The 24759-nt window shown below is 38.4% G+C and overlaps 2 protein-coding genes across 3 annotated transcripts in view; one reads left to right on the top strand and one right to left on the bottom strand.

Annotated features, from left to right (window-relative positions):
* AGL (amylo-alpha-1, 6-glucosidase, 4-alpha-glucanotransferase) overlaps window positions 1–5286 on the bottom strand; it is a 36879-nt gene extending 31593 nt beyond the window's left edge. The window contains exon 1 of the mRNA XM_010006775.1: window positions 5103–5286. Coding sequence (XP_010005077.1) covers window positions 5103–5286 — 184 coding nt within the window. The remainder of the gene's footprint in view (window positions 1–5102) is intronic.
* A 1404-nt stretch (window positions 5287–6690) lies between these two features.
* Window positions 6691–22689, top strand: FRRS1 (ferric-chelate reductase 1). Of its 2 annotated transcripts, XM_010006651.1 has the most exons (17): window positions 6691–6735; window positions 10116–10163; window positions 11744–11933; window positions 12140–12276; window positions 13455–13549; window positions 14087–14237; window positions 15038–15217; window positions 16132–16230; window positions 16781–16928; window positions 17448–17564; window positions 18310–18425; window positions 18712–18798; window positions 20152–20249; window positions 20417–20475; window positions 21187–21330; window positions 22431–22492; window positions 22597–22689. In XM_010006651.1, exons 1-17 carry the CDS (start codon window positions 6691–6693, stop codon window positions 22687–22689), a joined length of 1869 nt encoding a protein of 622 aa, XP_010004953.1. The 2 variants fall into 2 exon arrangements, with proteins under 2 accessions (XP_010004953.1, XP_010004954.1); XM_010006652.1 differs by lacking the exon at window positions 10116–10163 and having other exon boundaries at window positions 11738–11933.
* The last annotated feature ends 2070 nt before the right edge of the window (window positions 22690–24759 follow it).

Here is a 24759-nt window from a genome sequence, read left to right as displayed (position 1 = left end):
CCTCTCCCGTAGGCTGCGCTGTAGGCAAAAACACGGTGTCCGCTGGGGTTTAAGTGCTATATGTAGCACGTGGACAAGGCTACAGACTCCCTGGATCTGTCTTTGACCGAGAGGTAAGATGGTTAAAAAAATCCAACAACCAAAACCAAACCCCAAAACCCAGCACCTTTGTTTCGAAGCACGTTGTCACCCGAGCCCTGTCACCAGGCAGCGCTCACGGCTGCTTTACGTTGCAGAAAACCTGGGACGGTTGCTCCAGGCTTCTCATCACCGAAAGAGTTAACTGCACCCCACTCTAAAGGTCAGCCTTGTCGCTTTGGAAGGTCAGTCTATTTTTATTGCCTAGAACTACACTTAAAAAACAAACAGTGCTTCTCAATTTACAGTCACTAGGCAATAATGTTTATTTTTATTTTTGTTTCTTTTAAAAACTGGTATATTTTATGGAAGTGGGAGGAGTCTGTGAAACAATTTAGACTTAACTGTTTGACTTCCAGTCATCCCATGCATACCCCTACAAGCATGTCTTTCTGGAATGTGTTTGTGCAATTACAGTACATCAATGCAAAGGCCTTTGGTGTTCATGGAAACTCTGCCACCCATTTCAAGCTGAGTTCATTATTTTTCTTCTCCCCTTCATCCACTCCTCCCTCTGAACATTTTAGGAAATCTGTTTGTTCCTCATTACAGTTCACATTTTTTGTATTGTTGAGAAAGGCTTTTGCTTTGTGATTGTAAATGAATCTGTCAATTTCTATGCTCCCTGAAAATACTACGATCCTTAGAGTGGTGAAAAATCCCTCCTAAAAGCCTCTGTGTGTGTTTGTGCATTTCCCATAACATTCACCTCAGTGAGACTCATTCAGATATTATTCAAATAAGATAATTCCAATCTAGACTTTTTTACACGGACACAGCCAATAGCAATCGTGCCTGGCATTTGCTGCACTGGCATCTAAATGGTGGATTTTAAAGTGCTGCTTTATCTTCAGTTTGCAGTTTCTCTGTGTGTGATATGATATACCACAGAAGGAAAAGATCAATAGTTGTATTGAAATAACAGTGGAGACCATATCAACGCCATTATCAGGAAATTATTTTCCAGCTTTTTCAAACGTATTCACACCAGAATTCTTCAGGCCGTTTACACACACTTTCCTAGCACTCTCTCCCTTCCTGCCCTCTGTTGTGCAACACAGTATCACAGAACACTTAACCTGCCAGTGGCCTGAATACATTTTCGGGAGCTTGTTCCCGGGGTGTCAGTTCACACTCACATCATATTGCTTATGCCTATTATAAAGTGTTTATACATTGTATAGTGTAGAAACTTACATTGCAGTAGTTTTCTTTTTTTTTTTCTTTTTTTTTTCTTTTCTTTTTTTTTTTTAAAGAACAACAGCTCCCAATAACAACAGCAAAAGGCAGCAATCACAGAGAAACTTTAACCAAACTTCCAGCTAAATTTAAAAGCAGATTCATTTGGTCTGTATGTCAGAGATATGAGCCTTCATAAAATTTACAGTGATAGCACAGTTTTTTTCTCAATGCTCCACACTCATGACCTGTAAATTAATGAATTAACACTCTGCTATTGTTCAAACAATAGGAAGATGAAAAGGTGTTGAATCTTCTGTCCAGTTTTTGTCTTCTAATGCGATATCTCATCCATAAAGGCAAACCTGATTTTGAAAGAAAGCTCAGTTACTTTAAAATTATATCTCTGCAATCTGATTAGAATCCAGTCTAGAGTGTGAGTTATATCTTTGCTATGCAGTGGCTGAAAACAAGTGCTGTTCTTAGACACATTATGTGCTCAGCTGGAATTTACATATTGCCTTGGACATTAGAACTTAGTATTGGGAGAAAATATTGGTTGGATCATTGAAGTAATCACCTGTAGCCTATATAGTCTATATAGTTAAAAATAGCCTGTAGTCTATATAGTTAAAAAATCAAATGAGATACAGAGGCCAGGGCACTAGCCTTTGCAGTTTGCTCTTACTGAACATGTAAACAAATGCCCTTTCCTCTAGTTACTTGGCAGTGTTGGTTTGCCCTTTCAAAGATGAACCTGGTGTCATAATGAATTTTTGGTTTGCAGAAACATGTTTGGTTTGTTTTTAATCTCAGGTCAGCCATTCTTTTACTGTGTGGCCTCAAACAAGCAATGTTTTCTGCTTTAACTTCTGTATAAACTGTTTTATTTTTAGCAGAAAATTGGAAAATTTGACTGTGCTTTATCTAAAAGCACATTTGATATTAATCATCTGCAGATGTGGTGACTTGGCAAACAAAATTTCAAGCCAAGTGTCTGAGTGGTGTTCTTGTACCATTTAACTTAGTTACGTGTAAAATTCTCATGTACTGGGACAATTTTTGTGTTAGAAGGAGATCATATTACACCAATTTGCTGAATCACTACCAGCAATTTTATCTTTGTGAAAATTGTTCCAGTAAACACTAGAGAGGTATGCTGAGAATTAAGACTTAAGGGTATGTATCTAGTCTGTAGAAACTGTAGTAATGTTACAACAAGCAGATCTATGCTTGCAGGTCCATATTTCCTCCTCAAACCTTAATATTTAGTGTCCCTTGCATACTCCATTTGCTTTATGATGCTACTTCCTACTGTATCTAATTATAGTAAGAATACAATGGATATTTTCCCAGTCCAAAGTATAATCCTTAAATCTTATCTGGGCAGATTTTTAAGCTCAAGTGATAAACAATTGATTGGACTTGTGTCTGTTGTGTAAAATCGGCATCTGATTTTTTAAGCGGAAAAATAACTGCTTACTAGTCCCCCATAACCTGAGGTTACCTGAGAGCTCATGCCGAGGCCTTTGGGCCTGCTTTGTAATCTTTCAGCACAGATAGAATTCAAGCCATAGTAATTTAAACAGTCTACCTCACTGTGATATGTTGTGGAAGGAGAATATTTCACCACATAAATGACTACAGCAAACATTTGTTTTAAAAGGTAATTTCCATCCTTTCCTCATCTTCATGCCTTGGAATCAATTCCTGATTTCTCATTGTCAAATCACTTTTAGTCCAAGGTCTCTTTTCAATCACTTTTTGCATTCTACCACCAAGTGAAACATGAGCAGGAAACGCACTGATACAGACCTGGCTTAAATTTATACTAGTGAACCAAACTCAATGATTTCATTTCAGATGGGCAAGAAAGTTGTTTTGTTGTTGTTGTGTTTTTTTCCCTTTTTCAAATCAACTGTGTAAGTTAGAGTCGATAAGCTTTTTGACAGAAAGCTGTTACGCGTGCACATCAGCTCTTGGTATGTCAGAATAGAGATAGAAAAAGAAAGTAGGTTTCGGTGTAGCCGAGTGTGAAAGGCGTTACTTTACTTAGTGGCTGATGCCACCAGGTGGCTAGTTGGCGTAATTGACTGAAAGCTGTAAAAGGCTTTTTGCTTTTACCTCTATGTAAACAAGTAATTTTCGTATAAATACCCTTCCAAGATAGAATTCTTATGTGTGACATAAAAAAAAAATAAAAAAATTAAAAGTAGTGAAAGTATAAAGGGCTGATCAGTAAAGAGGAATAAAAACCAAGGAGAAGCATAGATAAAAAGGAGGTCAGTGGCATACATTTATCAAGCATGTGAGTTAACAGTAATTCATTTGGTAAAACATGTAAATATAAGTCAATGCCAAAGCTCAAGGGAAAAGGATTAATGTCATCGTACATTATTTCCTTTTAGATGGTAAGGATAGTTTCAATGACCTAACATTTCCCTCGTTTTTGGGGAAAAAATCATATGCAAATTGTTTTGGTAGGAAAAAATCTTCCTAAGATTATATTATTGGTATGAATTCCCTAATACATATTTAGCTAAAACTGTAGTGCTGAAAAGCTTGAAAAACACTGAAGTCTAGTCTTGTAAGTGAAGGATACACAAGAGGGAGTTGAATAAATACAGGTGTCAGGGCTGCTATCTTCATAGGAAGACCAGTCTAGTTGCCTGCATGTATTTGGCAAATCTAAATGCACATTTTTACAAATACATGTCAACACATCAAAACAGAAAACAGTAATTACAAAACATCTTAGATCCAAGTTATCCATAATCAAAACCATCTGATAGGAATGCAGCTTTTTTGCACATTACTTGATTTGAACTCAAGAGATGTTTTACTGTGATAATCTTGGCAGTAAATAAAACGTAAAGAAATTACTTGCCTAGTGCACACATACAAGAAACTCGAACAACGGTTGACCTTATAAAATACCAGTTTTGCTGTATTGTTAGCTTAATACTTAAGAGGAAGATTGATTACAAGGAATCACATAATCATAGAGGTTCTCTTCAGACCTAGCCTCAATAGCTTATTGTTTTCCATGTTACTTTGGGCTTAAAAACCAGCATACTTATTGGTATACGCTTTGGACTCAACAATATTAAATTTCCAAAATTATATATATTTTACTTGTTTCCTCAGTTCTTAAGAAACAGAAATTCCCCTTCATATAAACTCAGCATGTAGTCTCCTTGATGGAATTGCTGTTGCTTTCAAGGTTATAAGCTTTCATTTACTTCCTTGAGGTCCTGTAACAAGCTATGCCAAAAAACTCACTAGCTTCTTTTCATGTTAGTTGTTATGTTGTTCATTTGCCAGTTGACATTATCATCATCTGACATAGTTCAATAGTAGATTACAAGACTTTATCTCTCTCCAGCCTTGCAATAAGATAAAAAAATCAACCTCCAGTCCTCTGCCTCTCTAACTGATCGTTTGGTTAAGCCAGGAATTTCTGCTTTGCAATACAGTACTAATACACTAACCAAACTACAAATACACACTAACAGAACTGTAACTGGAGCACATTTCACAGAGATGATCTGTAGGCTTTTCACAGTTCATATATCCTAGTGCATTTTATTTCCTTGATATAACTGGGATATTGACAATGAATTAGCATGCAGTATTCTGTCAATAATCCAAGCCCCTAAACGAAGACCTAAAAAAATACTTGGATATTAGCAAAACAGAACTTGAAGCCTGTGTAAGGAACTGCAGTTTCTGCCAGCAAAACACCAGTTGCAGCCTGAGCTTATTTGCTGTCTTGATAAGAAAACCCTGATTTTGCAAGCCTGTGTGCGCGAGCACCTCTAGGCACACGACTGGCCTCCGCAGGTGAGCTCTGCAAACCTTTACAAGGACAGCAAGGCCCCTGGGGAAAGACTCTGGCCCCAAATCGGCACGTTTATCAATGCCTCCAGCGTCTGCACACTGCAAACCAATGAGGTCCCCTTGCCGCATGTCACAGGGCCGCAGCGATGCTGAGCGTCGGCGGGTCCAACGTGCGGCTCCGCCTGCCTCCGGGAGCACCGGCAAGGCCCGGTCACCCGGGCCCGGCCCCGCCCCAGCTCGGCGGGAGACCGTGCGGGGCCGCCGCTGCCGCCAGGAGCGCGGCTGCTGCTGCGGGGAAAGGCTCTGCCGGGGAGAGGCGGCGGCAGGGCAGGGCAGGGCCGGACAGGGCCGGGCAGGGCCGCTCCGCCCGCTGCTTTTCGCTGCCTGTTCCTGCGGGGCCGGAGGAGCCCGAGCAGGGCTGTCTTTAAAGGAACGGCTGTGGCTCTGGAGCGCCGTGGTGACACTGACACCAGTGAGTAGTAGAAGTGTGGAGACTGGAAGCTTTTTGAAAGCTGTATGAGTAGAACACCTACAGCTGCTATGAAGTTGATTAAAATCAGGTGAAGCTTTTAAAGCACCTTGTAGCTGCTGTTTTTTGTGTAAACGTGTCTGAACTGCTTTCGAGAAAAGTTTTAAGTCTGCTTGCTTTTATGACACAGGTAAGCAAGGGCTTATTTTAACTAGAAACCAGACCAACCATTCTCTTTTTTTGCTTATTGTTTGCCTGTTAATGTTATGTGACCATTTCCTTCTTACTTTGTTTTTTCATTAATGTGCATAGGAGACTGGCTCTATGGCTGGATTTTCTTGTTGGTGTAACAAACTATGTTATTTTTAGGCCAGCCTGCAATTTTGTGTTCTTCCTGTAGATAAAATAAGTTTACAAGGTTGGGGCCTTAAAGATTATTTGCAGAGCAGCTGCTGAACAGAAACTTAATCAAAATTATCAAGGTAAAATCCTTGTCTCCTGTTTGTTCTTGGTGGAATATATGGGAAAAAAAGACAACCATCATGTATGCCTTTGCAAGATTGCTTCCCCCTCTTCTAAAGAAAGTGTCTCTTTGATAGAGAATAAATGCTTAATAAACTTTATAATAATCCTGCAAATGTGTGTGTACCGACTTGTGCTTCGAAGAGGAAGGTATCAAAAGCTGTGGTGTGTTCGTCTTTCCTGCCCTCCCCACCCCCTTAACTGCACCAGACGATAATTACTTGATACAGAACTTCTGTGGAAGTACAGGTCTGACAAAGCAAAGGAGGTTGCAAGGTCAGTGGCTCATTTCAGCTTCATGCATTTCAGCTCAAGTGCAGGGTATTGTGGGCTGACCTGGGAAGCAGCATAAAAAGTGTGCCTGAAGTAAAGAAGGCTCTTATAAGTGGTTTTTTTTGTGTGTGTTTTTGTTGTTTTTTACTTTCAGACGAACTTCGTCTGATCCCTGCTGTTATAATGATTAATACTGTTAGATGCTAGTGAAATAGAAGAGGTTACAATGTATCGGAAGTTGTTTAACAAAAGGTAGAAAGCCACTGGCAATGTTACTTAGGGCTGGTTACTGTAACGGAAGGACTAGCGGTGAGGTAAGTACCTGTGCTTAAACTGTTAATTTGGAATACACAAGCCTTGAAGTCAGCTTGAATGTTTCCCGAGTAGAAAGGCTAAGAGGCTGAGTTGTGTATGTTTTGTCATCTTGTGGGTGTGTGTATTTTTTTGTATTTTAAAAGTAGTGAGTTAGTGTGAAGGTAAACGCAGTTTTGTGGTGTTGTTTTTTTGTTTGTTTGTTTTTTCTCTCCTGCCCCTGTGGAATACAGCTATTGTGATACGACCATATTTAAAAGAGCAAGAGAAGTTAATATAAGCTCTTTTTCTGAATTTGGAGGGAAGGTGGCTCATGGACAGCAAAGCTGTTTGCTTTTGTTTTGTAAGAGTATATTTCTGAAGAGACATGGTACAAACAGCTTCTCTTAATGTAGCTTATTACTCTTTAGAGGACTTTTTCTTTTTCTGCTTTCCCTCTTTTCTGATGTTGCTCAGGAGAGAAGTTCTGGCTAGAATAGTTTTTGTACCTTTGACCTGGCAATATGTTGGCCTTGCTTCTCCTCTCATCTCTTCTTTTCTGAAACTAGTTTTAGTTTTTGTACTCTGCAGCTACTGAAGTTCTGTTAAACAGCTGAAAGAAGATAATTTCTGTGAAGAGATCCTGAGTTTGTCTGTGGACATTATGCTTGTGAGGAATTAGGTTGCTATGGCTTTCTTACCTGTTAATACCTGCAGGGACTGTTGGAGCTTTTTTTCAGCACAGAGGAGAGTAATTGCTGCTCTCTCTTTACTTGAATCCAGTTACTGTAAGACTGTGAGGTGTAGTCAGGAGAATAAATTCCCATATACTAAATATCATTAAAAGATTGCCACTAAATATTTTCGTATGGATGGTTCAGGTTTTAAAAATTCTGTTCCTGAAGTTACACTACTTGTCTTTTCCCAACAGTTTTTTTATTTTTTCCTCCTCCCTCATTAGGAGGAGGGGAGAACTCCTCAATGAATGGGACAATAAATTTTATATGTTCAGACAAGTGCAGTTATATAGCATTGAAATTTTACAGAAGCTGGTAGCTATTATTGTGAGCAAAATTGTGTTTGTTTTTTGCAATCTGCCTTGCCAGGCAGTGTATCCTGAGGTTCAGCCAGAGATAATTGTTTTGGCCTTTAACCATTAATGTTTGAATTATCTCAAAGGTTTTTTTATCTTGTCACTGTCTATCATCAGTGTGAAGAATGCTAGCTACTTCTCCATTTGTACTAACTGAAATGGCTGCTTCTAGCTGTTGGTGTTTTTATTTTATTTTTTTTTTCAGGAGCATCTGTTGTAGGTTCTCAGTGAGCTTTTTAGGCTGCTTCTTATTTTAAGTAACTGTTCTGCATCTAGGAATAACTAGTCATGCATGGAGTAACTTTGGGCTACTGTTCTGATTTTTCTATGTGACTTTTCTCCAGTTTTCTGGTGGCTTGTATGCAATGTAAGTTTCCAAAAAAAAAGGATACTCTAACATAAAAGCTCTGTTTTTGTCTTGAGTTCTGACCTGCCTAGCAAGAATATAAAATATCTTAGTAGTGTGGCTGAAAAAATGCTTGACTGAAACTTAGAAGTCAGCTGCTAGGCTGTTAGTATTGAATTTTACAGTTATAATCTATTTCCATATGAAATAAATAGTAACTGATGTTCCAATTACTCAACTTCCTTGGAAAAACTTAACTTCTTTTTAAAGCATTTTGCCTAAGTACGGAAAAGGTGACAAGATGATGACTGTTAATGCTGTATTTTTCTGTCCTCTTTTAGAAGGCTGTATCATAAATGGCTTCAGGAACACAATTCTCTCCCTCTTTTCTTCTACCCAAAGCATGACATGGTATTTGAAACACCATTAGAATTATAGGTAATGATGAAGGTTATTTGACCAAACTTGCTCTGCAGCTTTATTTCCTGCTGGGGGCTGTGAGTTATATATTATACTGAAATTTAAGGTAGAGAATAATAAATGTACAGAATGAAATGTAGGGCTTTGAATAATTGTCTTTTGTTGTAATGGTGTAGTATGTGCTATATCTATAGAGAAAGGATTCCTGGAACTTATGCTGTCTATGGTCATATATAATATCTTGAATAGTCTGTGTACAGTAAAAGACTAAATAAAACCAACCATCCATACTATATGATTGTGTTCTGACTACGAAGCTAATATGCTCTGTAGCGCATCCTTGTAACTTTGGGGCTGTTACTGATGTGTGCTACCACATGGTGTGCAGATGGCAGGCAGAATGGAGGAAGCAGCTGATACATACTCTCAGGCCCTTGGTTAGCACAAGTATTTCAGCGAAATGCATTCATCTTGGAAAACAATTTGGTGGATAGTGAAGGAATCCTTAAACTCTCTGTTGTTCTTCCAGGCTCTTAAAATAATAGTAAATTAACAAAAACAGAGAATTGCTGTAGGAATTAGCTTTTAAGGTTTTTTTTTTTTTTTAATATCATCGCTTCAGTCCTCAAGTAAATTATTCTCTTTTCTTCTTAGTACAGGGAACTTAACTGTCTGCTAATTTGTAAGCTGTCAGTAATGAGTAGTTATATTTCAAAAGGTTATAAATAAACCACTTTGGCCAAAGCTTCTTAATACAACTTGCAAACAATCACAGAATCACAGAATCTTAAGGGTCGGAAGGGACCGCGAAGATCATCTAGTCCAATCCCCCTGCCAGAGCAGGGTGACCTAGAGCACATTACACAGGAACATGTCCAGGCGGGGTTTGGATGTCTCCAGCAAAGAAGACTCCACAACCTCTCTGGGCAGCCTGTCACAGGGCTCTGTCACTCTCACAGTAAAGCAGCTTTTTCTGATGTTTACATGAAACATCCTATGCTCCAGTGGACATGTCTACCATGAAGGAAAGATCTACAGTTTATAACAATTTGTACTGGAAACTGAGAATATTTTCATATGTTATAGGTAATAGCAGGCTGTTACACATCTCAAAACTTGAGATAACATAGATTCTAATTTTGAATTTAGCTTTAGTGGCAATACTTGCCAGTGGTATTGTTTTGACATCATCACTTGCTTATTGTTTGTTCATTAGTTTAACTATGTATCTGCCTTAGATATGTTGTTAATATTGTTTATTTTGAACTATTAATGTTATGTACTCAGCTTCCCAGACTCATTTTTTCCTTGTCTTGGTCAGACTGACATATTCATGATAGTTTAAAAAAAACGTGCTTTTCAGTACAATACTTACAGATTTCAGCCTCTTCCTTTTAATTTCTGCTTCTTTGTCTTCCCTTCTGCCAGCTTTTGAGTTGGTTGAATTTGCTAAAGAGTATTTCTTGTTTTAAATCCCTACCACATCCTCTGCTACTTAAATTAGAATACTAACTTACTCTTTGGCTTGTCTCTGTGGTATGGAGCCTTATCTGTTCTGGCAGCAACTTGTTTTCAAGATTTCAGTGCTACATGTAAAAGCTGCTTTAATGCCACCATTGTACTGGTGGCAAACCTTTCTAGTTTCCTGTAGGCTTCCTTATGAATAAAATAACATTGATCTAGCTTTGTGACAATTTAAAGAAGTATTTGAACTAGAAGGAAAGGCTTACTTTAACTAAAGTTAAAGATATTATAATGTTATCTTAAGTATCTAAGAGAAAGAGTTGCTTTTTTCTGGTTCCTGAGATATAACTGTTCAACCCCCTCTCCCTTCTGGTTTTCTTCTATTTACTGGTTTAAAGTTGTCAACGAGCTCTCATGTTGAAATAAAATGTATCACTGCACTGGATATTGTGGATTTCTAGTACTGAATGTATGAGAACTTTGAGAAAATTAATATTGATGACTCCTGGAGAATGGGTAAGACTAATGATCTGACTGGTTTTTAGATGCTAGAGTTCAGTCTGAAACACCTCTGTGTCTTATCTTCATGTCCATGCATGCTCTCAGGGAACTTCATAACCTGATACTTCTTATCACTTGGTGCAACATGGGCATGGCTGTTCTAGAAGGCAGACCTACTTGCCTGATGTATGTTCCACTTGAGCTGATAACCCACTTTTTGTGCCTAAGGATTGAAATAAAGTTTATCTCTATTTTTTTGGCCTTATGGGCATGCAGACTCTTTCTTGTTGGCTAAAGTGTTCTGTAAATGATACAGCTTTAAACTGTGCATGCTGTGGAGTAACAATAATTACTACAGCTTTTTTTTTTTTTTCAAAACAGTTTTGTGGCAAAGCGAAACACTAAGATGCACCTTGGGTTCACAGAACTGTTTTAGGCTCTCCAGTCCTACTACGCTACATATTTTTCATGCATACTGTTCGCTTAATAAGAGTGTGACAATTATATTGTTTGACTAACTGTCAGGAGATCCAATATCCAAAAGGAGGACTTAAAAGGAGAAGTGTTATGCTTTTCTGCAATAAATTTATTTCTCCAAATCTTTATTCCAAATTCACTCTTTTGCATGTGTAAAATCTATTTCTGACATTTGACAACTTTAGTTTCCCTACAGAAAGAAGAACTTGTTACCTGGGCATTATGTCTCATATGTGAAGAAATAGACATGAGTTATGGAAACAAAGGACAGTCTGTAGTGATTAACAATTTGGAGCTGTGATTAATAAAAAGGTTGGCTTGGCATAACTGTATAGTTAATCAGTACTGTGGATTTATATGCATCAATCTTTGAAGAGCCATCTGTGTTTAAGCAGTAATTTGTTTTTGAGAGAACAGGACAGGTGTAGGCAAGTTCTGTCAAAATGCATTGAGAGGAAAAATCCACCTAGTGGATGGAGGGATCACTCTACTACTTGTACTCTTGATGGCCTAAAACATAGTATCTGTGAATGTTCTTGAAAAATCTGGTAGCTACCAGAAGTACATGTGTCTTTTGGCTCCTGCAGTTGGAGATGGTGTCTTCTCATGCATTCTTTTGTTTTAAACATGTTTTTAAATTTTAATAGTCAACCAGGTCCTCTAAAGATGAGTGGTAAACTGTCATGTAAATGTTTACTGTACTTACCTGTAATTCTTTATATAGATGGAGCTGCCTGGCCTTGCTCTTGCTGCTTGGATGTTAATTTGCTTCTATGTATCCGTGGATGGCTATCCCAATGGAAAAGTAAGAGGAGCCTGCACTAGCATGATACCTTGTCATGGCAGCTCTCCACAGCTGACACCTGAGCACACCATTACAGTGAATGGGACTGAATTTAAACCAGGGGACATAATAGAAGGTATTATGTCGATTACAGTTGAACATTTTAAATTTCAGTTTCATGTTGTAGCATGTCTTTACTCAGCTATTCTCTATCTAAGCAGTTGAATCCTGTTCAGGTGATGAATTTAGCAGTCATTCGAAACTTGTAAAATGAGCTTCAGTTGATCATTGAAGTGTTTAATTCTTCAAAGAGTATTTCAACCTATTTTTACTCTTCTATAGTTTCTCTGTCTGGACCAGATTTTGAAGGATTTTTCATACAAGCCCGGGATGCAGAAGACCTGGATAGCTCTGCAATTGGTTCTTTCATGTTAGTTGACAGGAGAGTTTCTCAGCTTCTGACATGTGGCCGTACCAAGGTATAGTCTCCTGTCTTAAAACTGGGATGTCAGGCAGTGAAGTGTTTGTCATAGACCATATCTGTAGGCTGCATCATGTTCTTTGAGCTAAGTCTCAGGAAATTGGTCCAACTTGCTGTGTAGAGGCAAGTTGCACTGCAACTCTGTCAGACTGATCTTGTGAGCCATTTAAGCTCTCCCACTGATGGGCTTTTGGCTGCTGCAGGACCATGTAGTGTTTGTAACATAGTTTTCACTTGGACACAATGAATGCAGTCTATTTGTGATTATTGTACTTCAAAAGTGGAGAACAAGCTCTATTTGCTTTGAAGAGGACAGTTAATAATTTCCCATGCTTGTGAAGGACAGAAAACATTTTGCAGCAAGGAAAGTTGAGGGCAGTTATTGTGATAAACAACCACTAGAATAGGCTATTATCTTTAGTGTTGCTCTGTCAGTTGCTGTTAATGGGGCCTTCTTAGTAACAGGTTGTATCAGTCTTCAATATCCATTTTAGAGGAGACATGTGCAAAAGATGTGAAATCTGACTAGTGTTTCAGCAACCTGCTTGAACTTCATGAACATGCACAGTGTCATCTGAGCTGGTGTGGACAAAGTTCTCCATCTGCCTAGATCTGTATTTTTCTCTCCACTTCTACTGCCCCCCACTGGTATCTAATTAACGCATTCATCAGTGCTGGAAAGCCATGGAGATGTCTGTATTGTGCCCTCTGTGCTCTGAGGATGTAGTTCAATGCTGTTTGATCTGTTTATCTTGTAGAAATAACTGTCTGATCCCAAGACTACTTTCAGTTTTTATCCTCTGACACGTGTTCTATTCTCTCTGTACAGTCATTGCAACTGTCTCTTCATGCTTTTGTTATTAAAAAATGGAGGATTATTACACCATTTCTGCATAAATGCTGCAGGGACCTCTGTAATCACTGGAGTCTTTTGGATTGAAGGACCTCTATTTTTTTCCTTTTAGCCTTAAATTTTGTTAGTATGTGTAAGTCTCAGTGGTAGGCTTCATCCAAGTTGAGCATGACTGACTGGGGAAAAGCCAGTTGCACTGGGTCTGTGCAGTGTAACAGTGTGGTGTCAGTCTAGGATTTAGCTGCAACCTGTGATGACTATTAGCTAAAAATCTCCTTAAGTGTATATTCACTGTGTAACTCTTGATATGTGTGTGTTTTCAGAATTCAGCTGTCAGTCACACAAGTAAAGCAAAAAAGAAATACATAAAAGTTTATTGGTTTGCTCCTGGAGATGCACCAAAGCATGTACAGTTTCTGTAAGTAAATCTAGTATCAGTTTCAGTTTATTAAAATGCAAATAAAGTAAATCTGTACCATTGTCTCTGTCAAATATTGGCCAGCAACTGAAGAGTATCCTTGTCTTACTGGACTGGAAATTTGACACCTCTTGCTATCTGCAGAGTCTACATTAGTGCAGACACTTGCTCTTTAGGGAAAGCTTGGAGATTAGTGTTTTGATTTTTGTAGGAAGAGTAGAAACAGATTCACAGAGGAGTTTTAGTATTTTTAGCTAACTGCTTGCTTCTCATGCCTGTAATGTACAATGTTAAGAACCTTCTTCTGTGCTTGTATCTAACAAAATAGTATGTGTACCCTGCTGTTCCACTTCTAATTTTTGGGAACTAATGGGTAAAAGCTCTGTGCCACAGTCATGAATGTTTCTTGTATCCAGTAGAGTATGCAATAGTATGTTTAGAATTATTTTTCCACTACAAAATAATTATTTTATACTTTTTTTCAAGTCCTGATTGGCTCTTGATATATAGTGATGTGTGTGTGTTGTGTTTTTTAAGAGCCACAGTTGTAAAGAAATACAGAATTTTCTGGGTGAAGATTCCTGGTCCCATTGTTTCTCAGCCTAATGCACCATCCCCAACAGCACCCCTACATGCAACATCAGAGGCCATATCAACTTCGCACCCATTTTCCTACTTATCAAAGCCAGTAAGTGATTATAAACCTAAATAATGTTATCTGTAATGCTTATGATCAATGGAATTTTATGTGATCCTATTGATATGGCCTGTTGATAGAAATGGAGAGATGGTGGATGAGTAACCTAGATATCAGAGATGAACATTATGGGCAGCTACTTTTTTTGTGTGGGTTGCATTGCCTGAACTTGTGTGGGTTAAATGTTGTCATACCACACACAAGTCAGAAGGTTGATAGAATATTTGGAACTTAATGGTCAAACTATTGTGCTTACCTGGAAGGACAAATGGGAAAAGACTTGCTCTGGTCTTGACTAATAGCTTCCTATTTATAAAGTGTAGGCTCAGAAACTTCATTCTGTGATATACTGAACTTCCATTACTGATTTTTACATGGATCGAGCAAGGATCATTGTTTGATTCAGAATAAGCATGACTTTTAATCCGTGTATGTTGTCATTGTGTGAGTGGAGTTCCTATCTAAAAAAAAAGGAAATGGAAAGCTGTTCTTTCTTTTCTCCCTCATCTTAAAGATGTTACCTAAAGGAAGCTTTTACTTTATTTTAAAAGTTCTTATATTGTAAAATATTATGTTTCTTTAAAGCGATAGTCCAACTTGAATAAATATACAGCTTGGAAATCACCATCATTAGTCCTGGGGTAATCATGGGGACATGTTAAGAGATTGATATGTAGACATAGATGGCATTTATTGGCTGTTCCTTGTATGTTTTCTCTTAGAACGAGATAGAAAGGGAGGAAAAAGAGGGAAACTCTCATTGCTTATGACTTGTTTGCTTAATTGTCTAGTTTAATGCATCAGGTTGTGGAAGTACAAAGTTCTGCATTAGGAACCCTTCAAACTGTGATCCTGGAAGTGCTTCTTGTTTTTACCTATCCTTCCAAAGAGAGAAGAGTTCCGTATTAATTGAAATGAGTGGTCCAAGTGAAGGGTATTTAGCATTTGCATTGTCCCGTGACCAGTGGATGGTGAGTGTCCTATTCTACTACTTCCGTTGCTTTGGTGATCTTGGTACAAAGTTTGCCTGGTACTCTAGCAAAGCATGCATATGGAAAACTGAAATGCTGCTAGATGTCACACAAAGTAACTTGTCTCCCATAGCGCTGAAGCACAGGTTGCCTTTTATAGGCAGATACTCAGTTTTAGCACAGGACCAACTTTTTGCAGTAGGGTTTCCTTGTGCATGTCTGCCTTAGTAGAATTCAATCTGTCTGATTGCATGGTAGCTAACTGGAACGAAAGGTTAGACCAATCTTTCTTTGTAACCTAGCCAAAAACCCCCACCTGTCAGGAGATGAGTTGCTATGCTCTCTGAAAACCACTTGCATTTTATCTTTGCACAGGAGTGTGCTACATTCAATCATAAAAAGGGCTTAGAAGTCCTTTTTTCCAAATTGGTGTTAGAGAGGAGGGATGATGCTGTTGACAAATGTGTAACACAAAAACTAGCTGTTGCACAAAAGAGATAATGTTTATGTTCATGTCCCTGGAGCAAGAACACTTAGTTCTTAACCGGACTTTATAGCTATGAGGAAAATCAACTTTTAACTAAAGAGGTTTTTTAAATAACATCAGCATCCATCTCCATCTTGTCTGGTTAATTTATTAAATTCTAAATAATTAAATGAACTTCTGATAGTGTGGTTATTACCCTGGGAGGAAGGAAAATGTAAATCATAATGTGCTTTACTCTGTGTCATCTGTTTGATTTAATGTGATTCCTCTGTAATACTGAAGTGTTTGAAAGCTGGGAAATTATAGCTTGACAGCAAGGGGAGTCTGTCTCGGGTCTTGTTGCACATATTAAATGAAAAATCTTTTGGAGACTGCCAGTAGTGGGTTTTATTGGGCAATAAATACCTTTTCTTTTAAACTCTCCAAGGGTGGTGATGATGCATATCTGTGCATTAATGAGGACCACCATGTTCACGCAAGCACTGCCTATCTGAAGGGGCGAAGTCCTCCTCTTTTGGATTCAGAGGTACATTCAAAAACAGATAAGATACTTCCACAAATATAGGTTTTAAGTAATAAATTATATGCTGCTGCTTTGTGCTTCTGTTTTACACAGCAGCCGTAAACAGTGTGGTGGGTCCATAACTCTTTAAGGCAAGATTGCTTGGATTCTTACCTCCTGTTAAATGTTACCTTTGGAAGTCTAAAGTTTAAAACTAAGATGTGGGAGCTTACTTTATTCACGGACTTTGTGCTCGTTATTACTGTCTGTCTGCCTGCTAGGGCTGCAGTGGCAATTGATGAATCTTGGGTTAAAGGTTGGAAGGGAAGGGAGATTGTTATGAGCTGGAAAAACTGGTGGTGGGAAGTCCAACCCTCATGCTGTTGTGTTGGTTTACTGACATACCTTCTAAGACGGTACGCAAGAGAGAATCCCTGTACTCCTCTGTTCCCTATCCCAGTCATTGCCATTCTCTTTAATGCACCAGTGACACTTACCTTTTGCAGGTTCTTTTAAGCTAATTGTTCAGCCAGTCTGAAAAAACCCTGGTTATTAAATGTTTCCTGTTTCACAGAATGCCCTTGAAGATGTGTCATGGAGGCTTGCGGATGGTGTTCTTCAATGTTCTTTCAGAAGGAGTATTTGTCTTCCTGCTTATAAAGAGAGATTTAATCTGGATTCCAGTTACTACATCTTCATGGCAGATGGGGAAGTTGATGAAGGTAAACTTGCATATAGTTGCTTATCTTTGAACAGCTCTAAGCGACTTAGTAACCCTTATGAAAGGTGTGGTTTAGCTGAGAATTAGTATTTGAACTAAGGTTTCCAAATTTGAGGCACTTAGTCCAGTCATCTTTACTGTCTCTGTGGATTATGGGATGACTTGGAAGTTGCAGTAAACTCATTCATGTATGTGTGGTGTATGCTCTCTTGATGCATGGTACTGTTAGTTTCTTACAAGCTAGCTACATCTCTTTAAAATGGAGATTGGCATAAAATTGCTAGTCTTCATGTCTTCTGTGTGTCATAGAGAAAGCTATTTTCTGTAGAGGGGTGGGTTGGTTCTTGTACATGAAGTATGCAAGACACCTTAGATAACATCTCAGGTTCTTACCTTATTGTGTGTCAGAAATTGTTGGAGTATGCTCAGTGATCACCACAGGGCTTGCATTCATAAATAAGAACTTTGAAATGCAGTGCTTTCATTGGCCATAAATAAACCACCTTATGTCACTGAGTAGGTGGATTAATATACAAACATCATCGTCAGCCTCTGGTCACCAATGGAAGGTACAATGTCACAGGCCTTCCTCAGGATATCGGAGGTTCCCGGTCCCCGTGGCTTATCAAGGCTCATGGTAAGGTGAAACTTGTAGGGTTTTTTTTCAGTTCTAGATTTGCTGTGACTGTAGAGTTAAGATTTTCTCATTATTACAGAGTAGGTATTTCCTCTCTTCTGTCTGGCACTCATGTTTTATATATGGTTGGCTAGCAATACCTGAGACTGTGAAGACAGAGTCAAGTTATTTTTTCTTATCAAGAACAGTGTTGTAAGATTTGTTTTGCCTGGGAAAGTAAACCTGTCTTTTAATTTTCTCCTAAATTTATGATTAGGACTTGTTTCTATTTACTTTATTCTCTATGGTTTGTTATAGTTGCACTACTGGCATAATTCTCTTTGAAGTGAGAAATTTCTCAACAGACAGTCCAGAGCTACTGAATTTAATACCAATTTTTTCTTACACAGTGCCAGACTTTAAAACAGGCCCATGAGAGAACTACTGCTCTTTCTTTATCAAAGCAATTGTCACTTTCTGATGTCTAAGTCGGTGACAAAACAGCATGCACTAGTATGTGCTGACTGTACTGGCTCGTGTGAAATGCACAGTAGCCAGAGCTGCTCTGTTGTGCCATGTGGACACAGTATGATTATCTTTCATATGGATGCTCTTTAGTAAGATAAATGCTATAAAATTGTAGTCTGACCCAGGTATGTACTTACCATCTATATGTATACAAACTAAATGATAGCCCAGTCCTTGAAGCTGTATTCATGTAGAGCTGAATTACTCACATTTACCATGTATTTTTCTCAATTTTCAGGAGCGCTAATGTTTATTGCTTGGATTACCACAGTTAGTGTTGGCGTTATTGTTGCACGATTTTTCAAGCCTGTCTGGTCTCATTCACTCCTGTTTGGAAAGGAGTTGTGGTTTCAGGTGGGCAAAATCTACCCATGCCTCCAGCTGTATTTGCTAGCTTTATTGTAAGCAGAATTATAAACCTAATAGATGCAAGAAACAGGAGATGGAACTTTGTGTGATTTTTGTTTCTTTACTCTTAACAAATGGAACAATTACAAATTAGAAGTTACCCTACTTTACTAGTAAAAGTGAAGTCTAAAGAGGATACTAAGAACACATTTAACCATAGAACTGTTACATGTGTTTTAATGGTGTATTAAGAAATCTGAGGAGTTTCTAAAAACTTAATTAATTTTTCTAGGTGCATCGTGTGCTTATGTTGATCACAGTCATGCTTACAAGCATTTCTTTTGTGTTGCCTTTTATATACCGAGGAGGTTGGAGTCGAGTAAGTGTGTACTCTTGTTTTTATTCACTCAAATGTAAAGGTTGGAAAGGAATGAGAAGGAAGTCAATTGATGACTAGCATGTTACAGAGATTGCTATGGAACTTGCTGTGAAAGCTGTCCTTAAGTAGACTAATTTCAAATTATAGCAATAGAGAAGAGGAATATTGCCTGGTAGACCAGTAGAGTCTTGCATCTGGAGAAGAACAACCCCATGTACCAGTACAGGTTGGGGGCTGACCTGCTGGAGAGCAGTGTAGGTGAAAGGGACCTGGGGGTCCTGGTGGACAGGAGGATGACCATGAGCCAGCAATGTGCCCTTGTGGCCAAGAAGGCCAATGGCATCCTGGGGTGCATTAGAAAGGGTGTGGTTAGTAGGTCAAGGGAGGTTCTCCTCCCCCTCTATTCTGCATTGGTGAGGCCGCATCTGGAGTATTGTGTCCAGTTCTGGGCCCCTCAGTTCAAGAAGGACAGGGAACTGCTTGAAAGAGTCCAGTGCAGAGCTACGAAGATGATTAAGGGAGTGGAACATCTCCCTCATGAGGAAAGGCTGAGGGAGCTGGGTCTCTTTAGCTTGGAGAAAAGGAGACTGAGGGGTGACCTCATCAATGTTTACAAATATGTAAGGGGTGAGTGTCAGGAAGATGGAGTTAGGCTTTTCTCAGTGATGACCAGTGATAGGACAAGGGGTAATGGGTGTAAAGTGGGGCATAGGAGGTTCAAGGTGAATATCTGAAATTTTTTTTTTTACTGTGAGAGTGACAGAGCCCTGGGACAGGCTGCCCAGGGAGGTTGTGGAGTCTCCTTCAACTAGAGACATTCAAAACCCACCTGGATGCATTCCTGTGTGATGTGCTCTAGGTGACCCTGCTCTGGCAGGGGGGGTGGACTAGATGATCTTTTGAGGTCCCTTCCAACCCCTAGGATTCTATGATTCTATAATGAAATATGTTAGGGTTAAGATTAGAACAGATGAGGTAAGAGGAGAGACCAGTGCTGGGTTGAGTTACAAAAGAGGCAGGAAGTTCCTGAAGATGCAAGATTGAGGAGGAAGAGCTTGGAGCGTAGTTTATACAGTCATATTGCTCTCTGTTCTTCAATTGGTAGACTCTCTCAATACAGCAAGAAGATGGAATAAACCCTGGGCAGACTTACCAGTGTGTCATGCTGCCAGGGAGAGCAATCTCTGTCCAGCTGCAGGGTGGCTTGCTGTGTCTTGTCACCTCTGACAGTCTCAAAACAGTGCTGTTCTGTCATTGCAAGTTAGCATAGGAACTTAAGATTAAGAAAAATTAACTTTTGGAATTATTTTCTCTATATAGATACAATATTAAAGAGAAATGATTTGTGTTTAGCAAGCAGGTCTTCATCCCTATCTTGGCTGTACTGTGGTGGCTCTGACAATCCTTCAACCACTTATGGCAGGTTTCAGACCATCTCGTCATGCACCAAGGTACTCATAACTAACCCATTAAGTTACAGCTGCATGAATTAAATATCCCTGTTTCTTTAAAAACTCTTTTTACATAGAAAAGGCATCCTTAAAATAATTAACCATGTTTTTATTTTTCCCCTCCCTGAACTGTGTAATTTAAAAAAATGCTCTTCATTGTTTTGTAGGAGGCAACTGTTTAACTGGTTTCATTGGGGTACTGGGACGACAGCTAGAATACTAGCTGGTGAGTAGAATTAATAGTTGTAAATCCCTTTTAAGTGATTTAAAGGAACCTTTTTCATTGTCTGGGCTATTGTTAATCCAAAACATCTGTGGACATCCAGTCCTGGTGTCTCTGAAGATTCTTCTTAATTATTTTTCTGTGTGAGTTTTAAGGGTTATTTGGTGCAGCTTTAGGGAGAAAGTGACTATGTAAACAAGAGATTACTGAAATATCTCTAATGAGGACCTTCTGGAGTAATTTATTTTTGTCTCAGAAGATATGAAGATAGTGTTCTTACAGTAACTTAATTCAACTTAATTCAATGTTGTTTAAATGGAAAGGGGAAACTTTCAGAACTAGAAGCTGGGCTTAATTCTATTAATATTAACAAGTTTCCACAGGCAGCTGAAAACATGTTGTGACTGTTTTTGTTGGTAGTCACAAATGTTAGTGTTTGTGACTGGGATGTGATACAGCACTGAGAAGGATAAAAACTATCTTGGCCTTCTCCTTTTCTCCCTTTCTTTCCCTCCTCACACTACTAAAAAAAAGGAAAATACTTTTAGCTGCAGAGACTCCTTTCACCTGGTTCCCCAAGCAGTTGTAGGCAGTTCATAGGAAATGTATTGCCAGAGGTGTTGAAGGCATTTTTAATATTACCCTGACACAGCTATCTTAGTTTCCATTGTTTTGTGTGGTTTTTTTTGTTTTTTGTGTTTTTTTACTTACTAGTAGTGACTATGTTCTTGGGAATGGATCTCCCAGCACTTGACCTACCAGACCCATGGGACACCTATACAGTGATTGGTTTTGTAACTTGGCATGTCAGTATTGATGTTCTTCTGGAAATACACAGCTACTGTCTCGTACTTAAAGGTACAAATCCAACAAAACTTCTGTTATCTTCTTTGCTGAGGGTTGTGCAAGAAATGTAACCAGGGGGACTGAATTTCACGAGGTGTTTCTTGGCTTCTAACTTGGAAGCTGAAAGGGAACAACTCCTGAGTAATAGTGTCATATCTTCTGTAGAAACTAATACAAGAGTGAACCAATTTTCAAGACCAGACATTTCTAGAAAAAATGTTTATGTGCAATTTAAAATAGTAGCCTCTTATTTCTCAAACCATTGTTGTTAGGGGCAGACTGAAATGTACAAGTATTTTCAAAGAATCTGTCACTATTTGCCATGATTTTGATACCAGGTAGATAGGCAAAGACCTGGTTAATTAATGCATATTTAATCTGAGTTTCATTGTGACAAATTGCTGGTATGAATGGCTGTTATTGTGTGAGGAAAATAATCAGAAACTTGAGCACAAATGCTTGAAATTTTGAGCAAGCAGAGGAACAAAGGTGAAATCCCGACTCCAATGTGTAACAAAGAGACTGGTAGTATCTTCAATGGCAATTCTTAGCTTTGCTGGAAGGTGTCACTGAGAAGAGATGACTGCACATATATGGAGTAGAGATCAAACATCTACAGAACTGAAGAAGCATGATTAGTTAAGAAGCTGTGTAAGGTGGCATGTGGAGGAGTAATTATAAAATATGTTTATTTAAAATTAACTGCAGTAATTGCTAGAAATAATGAACATGAAATGTTTGAACAATTAATGTTCTCATGTTGACTAATGAAAAATACTTCTTAACTATACCTAGTTATCTTAAAATGAAAAGATTTTGGATCAAACTAATGTTTTGTTCAGATCAAAATGCAGTATTTTGATGATTCATGCTAACAAAAAAGGCAAAATGTCTTGCCATTTCAATATCCAGAAGTTACTTTTTTTAGGCCAGCTCCACTTCATTTGTACTGTGGGCATAATAGTACAGGTCATGAGCTGTCAAATGAGACTTCCAAGTGCTTTTCCAATTTGATAAGACATAGTTACTTAGGATCAAGACTTTTGCAGTATAAAAGTGAAGAAACCCCTTCCTCTTATGAGCAGGCTTAACTTTTTTCTTCACACTAACAGCTGAAATGATAGAGGATGACAGAGTACAGATACTGCAGTCACTCACATCTGCAGAAGCAGAGGTAAGTCACAATTTAAAAAAATAATTACTCAGATGGGTTGGTTCTTTGCTTAAACCAATAAAAATACTGATAATTCTGTGGCTTTTCTTTCCCTTCTCTTGCAGGGTCGTCTGTTTAAACAAGTTGTGTTAATCATCTATGTCTGCGGAAATATAATATTCCTTATTGCCTTTTTGGCAGCAATCAGCCAAATATAAAACAAGTAATTGAGAATTTTGTGATGAAATATTGTACAGCTGAAAAAACCTGCAAGGAATGAATTCTTTCATCACTTTTATCTCAACACCTCACTGAAGATGTAACTGAAGAATAATAGCGTATGTGTGTCCTCCTCAGTGTTAGGGAGAACTTGAATTCAAATCCACAGAAGGATGCTGCTGTTGTGCAAAAGCTGGCTTCAGATGGGACTTATAATGGGAGCTTTTTCATGAGTAAGGAATGAAGTATTTATTTTTTAAATGTAGTAATTACTTGATTGACACTTAAGATGACTGAGAAGATGGGCTGAAAATGCTGTTTTGATAGTTACTTAAACCTCTTGTGAACATTATTGGGAAAGCTGGAAAAGATTGACCTAGAATCTAGAATATCTGTTCACTTTACTGTGAAAATTTCCTGCTTGTGGCAGTTCTGTGTTAAAAAAAAAATGAACAGAACTTAGTGAAAAACTGTCACAAGTGCAGATTTATTATGTATGAGCCAAATGCTGTTGTCTGTCTTTGCAGTTAAATGCAAAACAAAATTTCTGCTCTAAGAGCACTACACTTACACAAGCATATGAGTTTGGGAACTTCAGTCCTTTAATAAAAAACACCTCTTGCCTCTCTCAGAATACTTTACTTTTCTGTCCCAGCCCACTGAGTGCTTCTAAACTATAAAGAGAAAATGTGTTTGCAATATGAGTGCATGAAAACCAGTTGTACTTAACTTAAAACTTAATCAGGAAGAACATATCTGTTTGTGTGGATTTCTGTTTTGCTGTCTTTGTTTGCTAGTGGCTTCTGAATTGCTTATCTGTGTGAATGAAAAGAGTTTTCCACTTGATGCCTAGATCAATTGGAAATACGTGCTCAGGAATGTTGCAGTCGTATTTGCACTATGGAGCAAAATATAGATTTAGGGGTTGGTTTGACTTCAGGAAAAGCAGCTTCAATTAATGTTAAGTGAGTCCTTTGAGCTGGTGTGTCTAGGAGACAGAACTGTCTACAAGAATATGAGAAGGCATTATTTTAGTAAAAAAAGATTTATAGAAATATATTAACTAGATACAGGAAATGGAAAGAACTTTATTTTTTTTTGATTCATGATTTGCTGAAGTATGGAATGACACTCTGGAAAGGGCATTTCAGAAATCAACCCATAGTATTCCATGCAGTACAGTACTTGGCATCAGTTTTTTGCAGCTCTGAACAGTTTTCTTCCATTGCTACTTTTTTTTTTTTTTTTTTTTACAGGAAAGTATTGATTTTTAGTTGTAATGCTTCAAAATGTCTTCAGCTTAGAGCTCCCAAGCCAGCTGGGAGTAAAGGTGTTGGAGTATTGGATAGAATAGTAAACAGCAAAATCAAACTTGGTATATACTTTTACAACATCTCTTTTTGCTAACTGATGGCCAGCTCTAAAACGCTGGTATATGTGGGCTGGGTAGCGGTTCTCTCTGTGTACTAAAGCTGTCTGTTTCTGTCTCTGCTTCCATCTCCCCAAGCCCACAGTGCAGCTGGATGCTGGGACAAGTCATATTCAGAAAGCTTCAATTAGTTTCTAGTCAGTGATCTTTTTGGCTATTCAAGTAACTGGTTTAGCCGTAGAGATTTAATAAAGCTGGGATTAATCCCTTTGTCAGCAGCAGACTGAAAGCTGAGTGTGAGCTGGATTGTGCCCCTTCCTCTTGGAAACTGCTAAAATCATGTGCAGGTGGGGAAAGGGAGGCTGAAAAAAATATGACAAAACCCAGGCTGAAGGGCAAGAATAATGTCTGGATTGTGTGGATTTGTGGGTTTTAAAGATAACTGTGATCTCAAAAGCCTTGGAATTGCAGGTCCATCTACTGCTAAGGTTTTTGGGGGCTTTTTCATATTCCATGAGTTTATAGAAGAAAATCTCTCAGCCTAGGCATGATTGATGGCTTTTTAAATGAAAGTCAATGCTGGATTACTTCTGTAATAAAATAGCTGTACTGTGTGTTGTTTCATTTGCACGTGACAATGGACACAGGGTTTTTAAAACATGAATGTAAGTATCTTAATAAAAGTTTGGCTCTTTTAGTA

This window comes from Chaetura pelagica, unplaced genomic scaffold (assembly GCF_000747805.2).
Source record: "Chaetura pelagica isolate M959 unplaced genomic scaffold, ChaPel_1.0 scaffold69, whole genome shotgun sequence".
NCBI classification, from domain to species: domain Eukaryota; kingdom Metazoa; phylum Chordata; class Aves; order Apodiformes; family Apodidae; genus Chaetura; species Chaetura pelagica.
This window is presented reverse-complemented; position numbering and strand designations above follow the sequence as displayed.